Source organism: Aspergillus udagawae (assembly GCF_001078395.1).
Source record: "Aspergillus udagawae IFM 46973 DNA, scaffold_2, whole genome shotgun sequence".
Classification (NCBI taxonomy): domain Eukaryota; kingdom Fungi; phylum Ascomycota; class Eurotiomycetes; order Eurotiales; family Aspergillaceae; genus Aspergillus; species Aspergillus udagawae.
Window position 1 is genome coordinate 1693508 of NW_025091265.1, and position 15247 is coordinate 1708754.

The 15247-nt window shown below is 53.5% G+C and overlaps 4 protein-coding genes across 4 annotated transcripts; 2 read left to right on the forward strand and 2 right to left on the reverse strand.

Moving 5' to 3' along the window:
- Positions 1 to 675: 675 nt before the first annotated feature.
- On the forward strand, positions 676 to 2136 carry Aud_002904 (uncharacterized protein; the record flags this gene model as incomplete). Its single annotated transcript, XM_043287861.1, has 1 exon — positions 676 to 2136. One exon carries the CDS (start codon positions 676 to 678, stop codon positions 2134 to 2136), a length of 1461 nt encoding a protein of 486 aa, XP_043143796.1.
- Positions 2137 to 2380: 244 nt separating this feature from the next.
- On the reverse strand, positions 2381 to 8611 carry Aud_002905 (anaphase promoting complex subunit 1; the record flags this gene model as incomplete). The annotated part of the gene is made up of 1 exon (XM_043287862.1): positions 2381 to 8611. The coding sequence occupies one exon, from the start codon at positions 8609 to 8611 to the stop codon at positions 2381 to 2383; it is 6231 nt and encodes a 2076-aa protein (XP_043143797.1).
- Positions 8612 to 9029: 418 nt separating this feature from the next.
- On the forward strand, positions 9030 to 11078 carry Aud_002906 (uncharacterized protein; the record flags this gene model as incomplete). The annotated part of the gene is made up of 2 exons (XM_043287863.1): positions 9030 to 9088; positions 9155 to 11078. The coding sequence occupies 2 exons, from the start codon at positions 9030 to 9032 to the stop codon at positions 11076 to 11078; spliced, it is 1983 nt and encodes a 660-aa protein (XP_043143798.1).
- A 950-nt stretch (positions 11079 to 12028) lies between these two features.
- Positions 12029 to 14460, reverse strand: Aud_002907 (translation initiation factor 2A; the record flags this gene model as incomplete). Its single annotated transcript, XM_043287864.1, has 6 exons — positions 12029 to 13260; positions 13318 to 13546; positions 13618 to 14041; positions 14103 to 14174; positions 14239 to 14308; positions 14436 to 14460. 6 exons carry the CDS (start codon positions 14458 to 14460, stop codon positions 12029 to 12031), a joined length of 2052 nt encoding a protein of 683 aa, XP_043143799.1.
- Positions 14461 to 15247: the final 787 nt, after the last annotated feature.

Sequence of the window (15247 nt, forward strand, 5' to 3'; positions counted from 1 at the left end):
TAAAGCACCTGTTGTACAATTCCAGACGGAGTTCTGGCTATTTACCTAGTCAAGTCAGTCACTTTGAGGTTCATCTCATACTCCTCCATACGGAGATATAGGGTATCAGTCTGTAACGCATTTTCCAGGCAGACACCCGGTCTATCAGGCTCAATTGCTCAAATATTCAATACTTATACTCCTGTTGAATCATTATACAGACCAATGGAATCTTTGCCGGCATCAATTTCGAATGTGATTTCCTGGTACTCGGACAGCTCCCGTGCAAAGATATCGGACGGTCCAAACTGGCGATGATACCGGAGATTTTGAACCTTACAGAGAGCCAGAGAAAGGCACTATTAATAGCCACCTTTATTTAATGGGATCCCGACGTACGATACATACTGGTCCAACTGGTCAAAGTAAGGAGCCGAGAGAGTGCAGTGAGGTGAGGTACCTGCCTGAATTGGCAAGTACCTTGATGCACGGAGTATACATTCAGACTAGCCTCTATGGGAAAGGCGTGTAGACGCACCGCTATCCCTTATCTAGCCTAGTGCCTTCTGCGTTCCAATTTAGGCTTTTGAGCCGCATCAGATGATTTCATTATTTTATTATTACAATTATTTTTCCCCCGCCAACTTTCACTGAATAGCTTCATTCCCAGACAACTCCAGAATTTTTAAATACATCATGGCATTTCGAGGCCAGCGCTTCACTCTCAACCTCGATGATGATCAAGACCTCAACCTCGATCCTTCACAGACTTCCCTCGACTCCTCCCCTTTCGGGTTGATAGGCGAGATCCGCGAGCGCTCCCCCTCTGCTGCCGTCCCCCCAGCCCCTAAACCCTCCACCGGATCAACAGGCTTCCCTCAACATCGGCGGCGTGTCAACCAGTCTGCTTTCAAACAGCGCAGGGCGAACAAGCAACAAGAGCCGTCACCGCCGCCTGCCTCGACCCTTCCTGCCTCCCTTTCCGATGAGAAGAAGAGCATCGATGAGGAGAACCGTCGGCAACTGGCATCCATGTCACCGGCCCAGATTCAGCAGGAGCGAGAGGAGCTGATGTCTTCATTGAACCCGTCCCTGCTCGAGAGATTCCTCCGTCGCGCACGGATCGACGATGACACTACCACATCTGAGAAAAGCTCGTCACAACCAGAACCAGCACCCTCGTCTTCATTATCAGCGCAAGATACTTCTACGGCGAAACCCAAGAAGTCAGTCTCGTTCGACGTTGAAGAAGATTCCAAGACAGCAACAGAGAAGCAAGAGCCATCGCAGCTCAAGAGAACTCCCGCCGCAGTAACTTCTTCCGTTCTCACGCCAGAAGACCTTCCTCCAGCTCAGCCCCCGGCCGACCTCCATCCAGCGTCTCAATTGCCCAGTCATGAGGCCTTTCATTTCCCTACACCCCCTCGACAAGACCAGCCACCAAATTTGGATCCTTCGTCTCCTTCTTTCCTGTCTGACCTCCAAGCGCATTATTTCCCCGAAATGTCTCATGATCCATCCGCGCTTTCCTGGCTGCAGCCGCCCTCATCCGACCCGGAAGATCCAGACTCGACATCCGCCTACCACCCTGCAAGTAGTGCAGAGGCCGTTCATCCCGCTGCTCTCCGATTCTCCCTCATTGGCAATGTCCTCTCCCCCGCCACTTCGCTCTCCCTCCCCACCACTCTCGGTCTGCATCACCACGGCAAGGACCCGCATGCTGCCGGCTACACCATTCCCGAACTCGCCATCCTCAGTCGTTCGACTTTCCCCGCTCAGCGTTGCATCGCCTGGCAAGTTCTCGGCCGTATCCTGTTCCGCCTGGGCAAGGGTCAGTTCGGGGAACGCGGCAGCCCCTTGGTCGAGGGCTTATGGTCCGTGATCGAGCGCGAACGCGTAGTCGCTGGCATGCTGGCCGAAGCAGACGGCGCTCCGTCCGGCCCGACTCGATCAGCTGCGGGCCGTGACTCAACGGCCGCTGATTCGAACGACCCTTCGCCGTTGCCAACGCAAGGTACAACAGTGCCAAAAGGGGCGACTGGGATCGGTCGTCATGCCAGTGCCTCCGCTTGGGCTGTGGAGGGCGTTTGGCTCTGGCAGATGGGCGGCGGAGGAGATCGGGGGATCCTCAAAGAGAATGCCATCCGATCGCAGTAGGCTGTCGGCATTTCTCGCATATGCCGGATCGAAAACTTGCATCTTGTAACATATATTATTACGCTACCACAATCACGATGACATGAACAATTGAATACCCTTGGAGTCATTGTATTCACCATCTATCCCTCTATGCCATCCCACTAGAGTCATGAATCTCACATAAATACATACTCATAATAGTCATATGCTCAAATAAGATATGTAGTAACCATTACAGTTCCATGTCCGCCTGTCCGCACGCTCATGATACTCCCCCCATCTGCACCCCCCAAATCTTCCACCGGGTTTCTTCCAAAAAGTCCCGCCGCAGCCATAACCCCTTGGACGATGCAACCTCGTCGTCGCTGTTCCCCTCCGTCTCCTCTCCCGCTCGGACATGGTCAAGCCAGCTGTACAACAGTCGCAGCTGCCAGAGGCGATCGCGGACCTCGTCGGCGTCCGCGCCCCGCCCGCCAGCCGCGCGGATCACATGCTGCACGCTGCTCTCGATCACCAGTTTGCTGTCCACGGCCGAGAGGCGCAGCCACGGCGCATCCCCCGGCCCACCAGTCGCCCCCACGCACCGAACGCGTGCGGGGAACGAGGCCGGCAGCACCAGTGACCTCTCGTGGATGTCGAGCCCTTGCAGGGAGTCGAGGTTGAAAATCCAGTCCCACATGCTCTGGGACGGCGCGGCGCGATGGACGAGCTTGGAGCCCGAGGCGAGCAGCGCGACGGCCTTGGGCGGCGCGGCGGGGAGGAGTCGCCGGCCCGGGTTGGTAGTGGTCGCGGATGACGGGAGCACGTCTTGCGCCTCGCTGAGGCCAGACAGGGTCGCCACGAACACGGAGGATCCGGTGGGGTTGTACGTCGCCTTGCGCCGCAGATAGACGGACTGGTCCCCGTGCCGGAACTTGTCGTACAGCCGCTTGTTCTGCGTGAAGTCCAGGACAAGGGGCCAGTAGTCGGCGCTGCGGATTTCCACTTTCGCGATGCTTTCCAGGTCTGGCAGGAGACAGGGCGCGGTCACGGTTTGTCTCTGCCCGCTCGTGTTCGTTACGGTGATCGGGAGATGGATCGGGCGGCGAGAATCAATGTCCCGGGGCACAAGACAGCGCGGCTCGGCAGCCAGAACCCACAAGTGCCGGAACGCCTGGAGGTGGCATTTGTTGTCTAGCACCGTCGTCGGGAAGATGGGATACAGTGAGCAGATCAGCGAGGCGATCGCCAGGTCGGAGGTGCCAACCGTATAACTGCCTCCGCCCAGGAAGAGCAGCCCGATGGCCATGTGCGCGGCCATGTGACTTCCATACGGCGTGTCTGCATCCACGCGGCCGTGCAGCGATCGCAATCGTCGAAATAGTGCGATGTCTCCTGTTCCGGCCATTACAGTCGCCGCGGAGAGTGCAACGATGTCCTGACAGTTTCGAACCGAATTCCTGGTGAGTCGCCCGTCATAATTCACCGCTGGGAGTCTGCAAATGCGGATGAATTGGTCCAGGTAGGAGATAAGCAGGTCACGAACAGCGGGCTGGGCAGAGCCCGCAAAACGCAGACCGAGAGCGAAGCAGAGCCCAGCAATAATGTTGAAGAAAGGCATGTCGTCACTCTTCAGGCGGCTGACGCCTGTTAGCCGATATCGACGTCGATAAATTTTAGGGAGACTCTCGATAACCCAATCATAGCTGGGCCGTATGCTATCCCACATGATGACATGTCGAGCCAGCGTTCGTAGGAGGAAGAGGTCCGGTCGTACATAGTCAAAACGGACAGTGGTATCGGGGATGTCAATCTTCCGCGCCAGAACCTCATCGTTTGTCTTCATGAAAATGATCGTAAGGGCAACGGTAGCACCGGCGGTGGCTCGATCGAGCACATGAGCCAAGTGCACAGTCTTCGTGCCTACCGCGATGCCCAAGAGCCTTTCCACGATATGCATGTCCCGCATGCCTCTCAGGTCTTTGCCTTTGCCCAGGTTGATGAAGCCAAGGGCGAACCCGGCCGCCAGCCGGTAGCCTTCATCACGCAGATCCTCCTGCGACGGCGAGCTCTCCTCTTGTTCCGCGTTTTCGATTTCAGACAACATCACCTCGCTCATCCTTCGATGCTGAGAGTTACAGTAGAGAAGGCCGATTCCCATGATGCCAGCGGTCTGCGTAAGCGGTGATAGGTTGAGTTCGGCGGCCCCAAGAGGCAGCATTCGTGTAACGTGTACCGACAGCAACCGTGTAATAAGCGTGTCCATTGTGCCCAAATAAGACGCCGAGAGCCCGAGTAAGAGACCGATCGATGTCATGGTGTGCTTAGGGGTCAAATACTTGAAAGCTACCCACTTGGCCAGCGATTTGAGGTGTCCATTGAGACCCAAGGCCAGCAAGAAGCCCGCGTGTCGGTTGGTCAGCTCCTGTGGCTTATTGAAAAGGATCCATGACGTGTCGATCCCCTTTGACTTTTTGGAGATAGCGAGCCCAGTGGAGACACCGTTGTGAAAAAAGGCCCAACACACCTTTTCCTCGCTGAAAGATGCTCTTTCGGCGCTGACTGTCACGTTTGACGGCTTCATAACGCACTGCAGCGAAAATGACGGAATCGGAAGCTTCTCTGTCAATAGAGGCAAGCGGCCGCTGAAAGCGAGCATGGCTCGACCGGCAGGGATCGACAAGGTCCGAAGGGTGACTAGTTGCACCACCTCCTTTTGCGCCTCAAGTAAGTCTGAATCGGTCCAGTCGGGCTCTGGAATGCACTCTGCCACAGGAGCTTTGGATTGGTTGAGCAGTTTGGCCGCTTCTATGAAGCGTTTATCGTCTCTGAAAATCAACCGAGTGATAGAGAACCGATCTGCCTCTGCGGAGGCCTCAAAGGAGTTGATTGTGTCAATTTCGAGGGCTGAGGCACCGATGTGATGGAAGTCGCGCACTGCATCATGCGATAGGGCGGATTGAGGAGGTATCGAAGGTGGATATGGTGTATCTGTATTCATGGACATGCTCAGATCCTCTCGGTCGACAAGTTCCAAAAGATTCGCATTCCAGGACGCTGAGGCCTGGGTCTGTGTACGCATGATTGCTTCAAACAGCGGCGTACTGACGCCTTCTGGGAAGGTCTCGACGACGTTCTTGGTAAGCCCCCAACGGTGAAGGAGCTTGACCCTGTCAAACGAAGACGAGATGTCGTGTATTTCAGAAAGGAGCCCATTCAGAGCCAGTGTCCTCGGAGTGAGCCTAAAACATTCCTGCCATAATTTCCCATTGCGTGGAGTGCTCTCCGATGTGCTGACGAGGTCGAGAAGTGTGAAGAACGGCGAGGAGCGCTGCCCCCATGCAGTCTCCAGGTGAGCGAAGATCGAAGGAGGCGCAAAGGGCTCTGGAGGAATATCCATCATTGAGATGCGAGAAGCTTCAAACTGCCACCGTTCCATACTCGCCATCTCAGAGCCGTAGTACGCGTCGTCTGCCCATGTCCAGGACGCCCAGCCGAGCCAGCCGCCGATTTGGGCCAGAACGGGCGCAAGGAGACCCAAAGGTTTACGTTCGTGCTCGGCATGACAGATTGAAAGCTTCTGTTCCTCCCGAAACAGGTGTAAGCCTACTACAATTGTACACAGGGCGGTCCGCCGGAGAGTATCATTGCACGAGAGCGCAATAGGAAGATGACCGTTTGGTCCGATCGTCGAGTTACCCTGGGGAGTCCGCAGAAATTCTCGGGCCAGAGCTATGCATCGGATCAAATACGTGTTTGTTCGAAAGGTTGATCCCTTAGAAACCTGCTGGTCAATCTTTCGAGCGTTCCTTCCTTGAGACTTGAGAGCATCTTGTTCTGCATCCTGTTCGAGGATCCATCCCCAAGAACTGCTGGTCATCCAAGGCGCTACAACGCCAGAAGAGCTGGATTCCTTGTCCAACATTGATTCCCAGCTCTCAAGGTCGACATAGCTTCCGCTGCTGGACCTGAGGAGACCCTTCTTTCTCCGTGCTTGTTTGACGGGAGTTTGATCACTGTCAATGAATTGCAATGCCATTGCGAACAAGACGATTGTCATTGCAGTCCATTCGAGTTCAGTCTCGCCAGTGTCTCTCGCGCGAAGCCACTTGACGGTTTCCCACCAACCAGCCAATATACCATCGCCAGCTTTCTCGAAGTCACGCAAAACAAATTTACAGATTCGAATGACGTTCTTAACAAGCTCATTGCTAGGCTCCATCTGTATCTGTAGCTTGTGTCGTCTATTCGTGGCGTCGATCACATCGAATTTTCCTCGAACAGACGGATGGTCAAGACCAGATATTGATACCGGGCCGTCAGTCATTATGCGATTCATACCACTTTCTCGTGGGCGATTAGTGGACGCGCTAGAGGACACGCCATATCTCTCATATAGCGTTAGATTGTGCGGAATGTCGACTCTGATAGAGTTGCTCCATGGGCTTTGCAGGTACAACTCGTTTTGATCGTCGTGTGCTGCTCCAAGTGTCAAGATGCGCGAAGTCTGACCATCAACAACCCTGCAAGCGTCGCGAATATCCGTGAAGTGATGTATGCCCGTCGCCTGGACGAGCAAAGAACGCTCTTCAGAAGAGGCTTTCCTTCGCAGTTTCTTGGCAGTCACTGCATCTTTCTTCGGCAGTGCTACCCTGTCAGCGCGTAGATTCACAACACTCATCGATTTTGCGTCCTGGTCCAAAAGGTAAACAGCCAGAGTAGCCGAATTTCCGTTCTGGGTGATTCCACATTCCGATGGACACAGAGTGATGATTTTCACTCTTCGAGAAGGCTTAAAAGACCTGACAGGAGTTTGAAATGTGCCAGAAAATCTCGTCGAGAAGCTTTCTACTTTTGAGAGCAAAACCTCTTCTGGCAGCCCAGACGTCGTCTCCTTGAGTTCCATATTGCCAAATCCCTCAAATAGACTATCATCGTTTAGTTCTTCGAGTAGACGATCAACCGGTGCATCGACGAAGCTGCTTGCCGTGCTGTATACGGAGCCGGTCCCAGGTGGCAGCGAACCACGCGGATTAAATCCAAAGCTCCCACGGGTGCTGGTACCACCAATGGATTGACGCAGGCCACCATGGGGCACGGTGCCTGTTTGACTTCCTGTAGCTAGATCTGAGAATGCGATTCTATCCTGACTGGTCGCAAGGTCAGCGCGAGCGAGCATGGAACTCACCCGCCGTGATGTCTTCGACGGAACACCGAGATCGCCAAAGTCCTGGCCTAATCTTGATGCGAGGTCATCATCATCCGGCCTGCTGTCGACGGAGTACTGGGAGTGGGAGAAGCCCGACACGTTCCAGTTGTCGCCTCGGGGACCGAAGCTTTCCCTGGCCGCGGACGGGCGTGCAGCAGGCGTGGTCGCTCCTGTCGCCATGCTGAAATGCGAACTACGACGTTTGGATCGCGTCCCTCCTGTGTCTCGCCTCCGTTGTTTCTTGGAGGAAGGACCAGTCTCGTCTTCTCTATATCGTGCCGTCCAGAGAGTGTACAACCCAGTATTCATGTTGACGGTTACCACGAGGATCAACGGATTCTTACTTAGAGTCCGGCTAGATCCCAAGAGTTCATTATTTGGAGAAACGTATACGATTTCATCGGCAGGATCAAGGACATCCAGACCGGAGGGTTTGCTGTTGATACTACTCTGTAACCAACGTGAGGTCTGTTTGGTCACAACCAGGCCCATTTCAGAGTGTGGGTCCATGAGAGAGAACACCCGGGGTAGATTCGCATTCTTAGTAGCTCGGGAGTTCAAAGCAGTGTTCTGAGCAGGAGAAATGGTCAATGATGGTCGTTTGGCTTTGCCAGAGGGCAGATCCACGGACTGAGAAGCGCGGAAATCGGTGGTAGGAAATGAGGAGATGAATGAATTTGGAGGCGCCATAGGGTAAATACTAGTATCTTCCTCTTGTATTTTCCTCTGAAAGAGAAGACCTCGAGGGGTTGCAAACACCGAATCAACCTCGAAAGGCAGGGGAATGACATGGCTATTGCCGTTTAGAAAGAAGATGTGGGCTTGTGATTTGAGTACCACAACCAAAGCTCTTGAGTTATCCCCAGTCTCAACGGCCTGCGATCCTTGAACAGGTCGCTCGTGCAGACTCGGCGACGTCCCCGGGGAGTTCTGTGATGGTTGGCTTTGCGGACCACGACTCTGGCCAGGCTCGCTGCCTGAGTTACCATTGAAGCCCTGCGCCTGTATAGGTTGTCCATATGACCCAGTGGCCTTCTCGACGGAGAATCTTGTGAAGAGAGCATGTTTGATCTCCTCTCGTTCGATATCCAACCGGAAAACCCTCTTCACGACCCCTGCTCGAGACCAAACGACACAGCTTGTAGTCCAGACAAGCTCATCATCCACCGGCCCATTTGGGCCTTCATCGACCGTTGTACGCCATTCGTATTGATTCTCTGATGGATCAGGAGGCAGGAGGTCCTCTGCGACAAGAAAAGGTAAGGCCGAGGGTTCGTGGAGGCCTAAGGAACGAACGGAGGCCATTATCGACGCGGAATTGCGAGTATAATCAAAATTTCTCTGGCAAGAGGAGCCAGGATTGAGATCATATCCATTGTCAATCCATGCAGACTTTTGGGGATTGGCGGACTGCTGTTGAGTCGCAAGAGGAACTATCTAGTTCTCACTTGAATGGTTGACGCGCGACGCGGCAGAATCAACTTTTGGTGATCATGAGTGTATTATTTTCTTCTGCCGCAGAGACCAAACATAACACACCACAATACAACCACCTCCCTCATCCTCATTCTTTCTCCTTCGCTTCTATCCTACAGACCTAATTTTTCGCCATCTCTTCTCCTCTCTTCTGAATTAAGCCACTATCATCGACCAAAATCGGGTAATTTATCTGACAAGCCAAGCTACTGTGGCTGGACCAAACTTGCCTTCACCTTGTGGCAAGATGCCATCGTTCCCAACCAGACCTTTGGTCAAGCTGAGGGATGACGGGCTGCAACTGAGGTACTATGCTTGTGCTCCTTGATCTCCTAAGAGACGCTATTCTAACGCCAGTTGTTGCGCTTCTAGTTATCAGCTCCCTCAGCGCGTTCATGCGGCGAAAGCGTATCCGATCCTCGCCCCCAATGGTTCATCGATCATCGTATATGGCTATGAGAATGGTCTGAAAGTGATTTGGAGAGGTGGCAAACGCTTCTCTGCACTTAAGACATCCACTCAGAAAACCACCAAACCCGCCAGAGTGAACAGTAGCAATGACGATGCAGTCATGGTCATCGATTCCGATGATGAGAGCGCGGCAGAGACGCCCAAGGAAGAAGGGCCTGTCTACGACTTCGAAGAAGACGAAACTGAGGTTGACTCAGCCTATCCATTCGAGGAGATCCTCCGTCAGATTGACATACCTCTTGGCAGCAGAGTTCTTGAATTGGCAGCGCCTCGCATCCTCCCCGAGACAGCTCGCTCGTCGCTTGACCCTTTTCCTCCGGCTCTTAAGAAGCTTATGGTGATTTCCGCTGTGTGTGCTGATTATTCGACTCGGATTGTAGCTCTACCCTTGATCCCTCCTCACCCAACACAGACAGAACTCGCCTCATGGCAAGTGCAAACTGTCTCCATATCCGGCGGAGTGTCTCACCAGGAAGTCCCAAGGGGAGTCAGTATCAGTTTTACTTGTCAGGAAACCGAATCAGATGAAGATGTCACTATGTCTCCTACCAAGTCGGATTTTCAAGACAGTGAGCGATGGGATGTTCTGGTGGCGACTCACTCCGCGGAAGCATCCGGTCTCCTCTTAATACATCGGATCCCCATTGTGGAGGATAGAGGTGATTCTCAAATTATCTATCGATTGTACGATGATGAGATTGTGTCTAGACGAGTCTATCTGCCCGCGCCGGCGAAGAACATCTCATTCAATCCGTCGACTTTTCCAGCTCTTCGTCACTCAACCCTACTAGTCGCCTTCCACAGCGGATGCGTAAAAGTCTACTCTTGCTTCTCCAGAAAGCCGGCAAAAGTGTCTAGAAGGACATCAGGGCCTCAGAGTGATTTCGAAAAGGCCGAAACTGAGGGAAAGTGGCTGATCAGTCTCTACCCTGGATTCGAACAGTCTCCTTCTGGGCTGGCGCGGCGGAAGACCATTATTGACGCCGAATGGGTGCTCGGCGGACGGGCCATTATGGTGCTGATGGCGGATGGCGAATGGGGTGTGTGGGATCTTGAGGGAGCCGGCCCGGGCAGTACTAAGGGGCCTCTCCAACGACAGTCCAGCATACAGGGTGTCTCTGGCGGTTCGCTGACCGCGTTTTCCGTGAGTGGTAGGATTGTGAGTCGGATGACAGGACGAAACAAGGCCGACAACAACGAGCCCAGCGTTGAGCCTCGGCCGAAATTTGCGCCCATGACTCCTTCCACCAAGCGTGTGCGGGAAGATACTCTGTTGAAAGGCGCCCTTGGCACATCCGCCCCGTCTTTGTGCGGAGAGATCTCGGTGTACCAGACGAGTTCACTGAGAGACACCCTGCCTGACGAGTCAGTATTGCTACGACATGGCAGTCAGAGCGCTGTGATCCCCAGTCTACTCTCCCTGTGGCGCAACGCCATCAAAGTCAGTGGCACTTTTGACGCATCAAACCGCTGCAGAGTTTCACCTATCCAGGACATCCACCTGATGGGAGAGAACTTTACTGGAATCGGTCATCTTCCTGCAGCTGCTCGCCGTTCTCGGGACACGGAGCGTCAGGACTTTGATATCCTCATCACATCAGAGCATCGCATCATGATTCTTGCGCCAAAGCTGACCGAACCCCAGGAGATCCCGATCTCTCAGCAGTCAGTGAGCGAAGAAGCAACCACTGAGGCCGATCAGCTCATGCTCCGCAGGGGAGAGTTAGACGTGGATGGAATGGACCGCCTTCTGAGTGGCATGGCCAGCGGCAATCGATCATTGCGAATGGGAAGTCCAGTCAAACGAGCACGCATCTTCGCTTGAAGCTTTGAATTTAACTTGAAATCCAAACAGAGATACCCACTACTTCCTACGCGAGAATAATCCCACTGATGATAAATGTAGTGCACCCTTGTTCTTTTTCCTTTCTTACTGAAAAGGTCATCATGCCTTCCCAAGTCGACACAATTCGCGCTGCAAGGTGGAGCGCAAGGCGAGGACCATGCCTTGAAATCCCGTCTTCGTGACGGGATAAGCTCTGTATCAGATGCGAGACATCAAACCAAGAATCCCCATCCGAATCCAGTTCACTGGACCCCTGTTTTCCGATCCTTGACGACCATTATTCTATCGAGGACTTCCGTCGTCGCTTCTTCATCTGGATTGTCTGGTTCTTCCAGTCTGTTATTCCGCAGGCAATGACGCTGATCTGTCCTCCTTTGCGGAGAAGATCGGATGGAGTTGATCGGTTCTGATCATCGCGTTCGAACTTCGGGCAAGTCTACATCAGCGTCAGTGTCGGCGGAAGGGCAGCTGGGCGGACTTGAAGGGTGACCGAAGACTAGGAAACGGGGAGTTATTTCGGTTTGGGACATTTCACCGTAGTTTTTAATGGAAAATGACTAGAGTACACTTATATTAGAAGTAATGTTGCTGAATTTCATTCTCATCTAAGTTCATCTAATCGAATCTATCATTGTTCCTCAGGCAGTGACTTGACAAGCATTTGAGATGTCAGCGAAAATGCTCTTTCAATATACATTCCTTCCTTGCCATTTCTTGCATATAGCCGTTCCAAAGCGTAATACATATGAAGAAAGAAAGCCAAGTCACGTTCGACCTTATTTACAACTCAAACATGTGGAGGAAATGCGACGGAGATATTCGAGATATTCCCCCATAGATACAGCACATCCAAGACACCGGGCAAGGCACAAGTGACCGCCTCTAGCTCATATTGCATTTCGCTTCCTGAAAGAAAGACTACAATGCGCTTATCCATTGTATCCCAGAGCCTCGAGCTCCTTTCGCACGGAGTCCTCAGTCTGGATCTTCTTCACCTGCGTATCCTCCAGCTTCTCCCCACCAGCAAGTCGCATTTTCAGCTCCTCGATCGCCCGGATCTTCTTCAGAAGTCCTCGAATCTTCTTATCCTGCGCGGTGGGGTTCGCGGCCGCGTCTGCAGCGGCGTCTGCAGCGGTGGGGGCCGGGGCGGGTGCAGGCGTCTCGGCGGGTTTCGCTTTGGCCGACTGCGCCGCGCCGTTGGCCTGGTGGCCGTTGCGGCGGGCATTGCCGTCAACGTGACCGTTCTGGCCCTTGGAGCGGCTTCGCTCGTGGCCGCGACGGTCGGGGCTCTGTCCAGACTGGCCGCCGTGCGCCGGGGGGGCCAGACCATCCTGCTGCTGCTTCTTGGCTTCACGCTTCTTCTTGTTCTTCGCCGCCGACCTGGAGAGCTTCTCCTGGTCGGCTCCGGGCGGCAGAGCCACACCTCCTCCGGGAGCGGCTCCAGGAGGCAGGTATTCCTCGACCGGCTCTGCACCCGGCACCTCGCGTCTGCGGGGCTTGCCAAATCCGTTCAGCCCGCTGCCACCGCTAGCGCCATCACGGACGTAGGCTGCGCCGCCCTCATCTTCGCGCTTGAACGCGAGGGGCGTGAGCTGGCCACGGGCGCCTGGGGGACGGTAGGCACCGACCGGCTTCGCGGGCGCTTTCTTGGTGCTCAGGTAGGCCAGGGCGGACGGGTGAGGGGCCGGGAGAGTTTGGAAGGGATCGCCCAGAGGGTGCTGGATGGTCGACTGGGGCCTCCAAACGACTTCGTACAGCTCATTCATATCCTCGTTGTACATCAATCCACCGCTGACGTGCCAGATCCGGATGCCGTTATCTACTCGAAGACGCGGGCTGGTGGTAGCCGTCAAAATGAACTGTCCATCCGGCGACCATTCGCAGACACTGGCATTCGACGCTTCAACGGTCGTCACCTTGTTGTAGTTCTTGTCCAGGTCGTAAATGTCCATTTGCCCGGCCAAGTTACCGAAGCCAGCCACCAATACGAAACGTCCATGGGGAGAGAACAGAATGGTGTTGCGAGGTGCTAGAGGGAAACTGTGCTTGGCCACACCCCGGAAGTTGAAGATGGTGGTTTTCGCTGGCATGTATCCATACACAACACCAAATTCCTTTGAGTTGGGATTCCAGGACACATCGTGAATCGGGCCTTCCTTGTCTATACGGTAGAGTCAGCAAATGTACGATGGGGAAAGGCATACCGGAAGGGGCTTACCAAGGTCCACACGCGAATCAAAGCCACCATTGGCACTAAGCAGGTACAGAGTTGTTTCTCCGTAGTAACTCTTGCCGCTGCGATCGACCTCGGTCTGCGCAAGCACCAGCAGAGTTGTTCCATTGCTGTTCCACTTGAGCTGGACTTTGTCACCCTTGAAGAAACTCTTCTGGGACACTGGCGCTCCGAACTGAGGCACGTTGAATACCTTGACCGATGCTGGTTGACCCTGGACGAAAAGAAGAAACAAGTTAGTCGGCTGTAAAGTCATTGCGAAAGACCCGGGATCGGGAAACTAACCTTGCGCTCGGGAATAAAGACAGCAATCGAGTTGTTCTTGCCGGGAGAGAGGGCAAAGTCCGACACACCCTCCACGTGCAGCTTGTTCCAGACCTTTGACAGGTTGTCGCTCTGGAAAAACTGGACCTCGTTGGTGACAACGCGAGCGCAGAGGCTCTCATCGAACGTGTACTGGAGGTTCCAGCCTGTCTGCGACTTTTGAACGAAGCTGCCAATAACCGTATGCTCGTCTCCGTTGCTCTCAGGCGACGTCTCAATCACTTTCCAGACCTTGAGGTTCTTGACGGCGTCTCCGTTGGCGTCCTTTGAGGGTCGCTGCCAAGTGATCAGGTAGGTGCCGAGGGGGGAGAATCCCAGCTCAAAGACATTTTCGGCAGAAATCGTGGAGACGACGTGTCCGACAGAGGGGTCGACAATAGTGACCCTAAAGTAGATAGTTAGCGAGCCCGTCTGCTAATCTTCAGACAATCGCCATGGTCGCATACCTCTCGGGAGACGCCCAGGCAAAATATCGGCCGCATGGAGAATAAGAGCTACAGCGGAGGTTCCCCTCAGGCCTGCACAACAGAAGTTCTATCAGCCTAAATCGTTTGTATAGGTGCTGCAAATAGCTATTCTTACCTCACAAACCCCGACAAAGGTTCATAGACGGGGGCCGCATCCAAGATGCCAATCCCTTTGACCGTTCGGACTGCGGCAAGTCAGCACAATTCATACATTTTCATTTGTAGCTAATATAGGCGACAAGCTGTTTTGTTCAAAAAAAAAAAAAAAAAAAAAAAAAAAAAAAAAAAAAGAATGCGAAGAGGGAAACCTACAAGCAAGCTGTGTAGGAGCTGCCATGTTGATGTAATAATTCTCTCGACTCGGTTCTGAAATCCCGCTTTGAAAGTTTCCGATATGCACCACAGCAACGTTAATGCGCGCGTAACAGTGTCTCGGAATTCCAACGAAGCAGATAGTATCTAACGGACTCGACGTAGGTCTAGCTCGTGCTGCGTGTAACGAATAAGACGCAGATGGGCGCAGGATATAGTGAGATTTCAACACCAAAAGCGGCGATGGAGCAGAGACGTCACGAGTTGCAGAGCCGGGGGAGAATTGAGTCGACTCGAGGACAACTCCGTTTCAATGTGCTTGATGCTATTTGCGTGTGGCGAGCTGTTGTTTGTCTGACGGAACGGGACAGAGAAACACACACTGGGGCGCAATCTGGCACAAAACAAAGGCGGATGGCAGCTGAGCTTGACGGTTGGATGAGGGAAATAAATCAATTTGTCAGGTCTTCAGTGCTTGACAAGTCAATGCCAGCAATGAACGGGACTGGAGAAGACTGTAGGGTTGGGAGGGAGGAGGTGTGGGAGGAGTGGAAATGAAGGTGAAGAGAAGAAGAAGAGGAGAGGAAGTTCTTAGGCTGGACAGACCAAGAGTAAGAAATTTTGGTGGTGGCCTTCAGCGGCGAAACTGCCCGTCCAGAGTGTTCTTGGCTTGATTATTGTTCTTATGATTGTAATAAGGCATTTCCTACAGAACATTATGAGTTTCTCTACGGATTGTTCCCGGACTATTCTGTCTTCCAACATGATGCTGATGTTCATGGTGATTCTTGCTGGTATTACTGAGTATGATG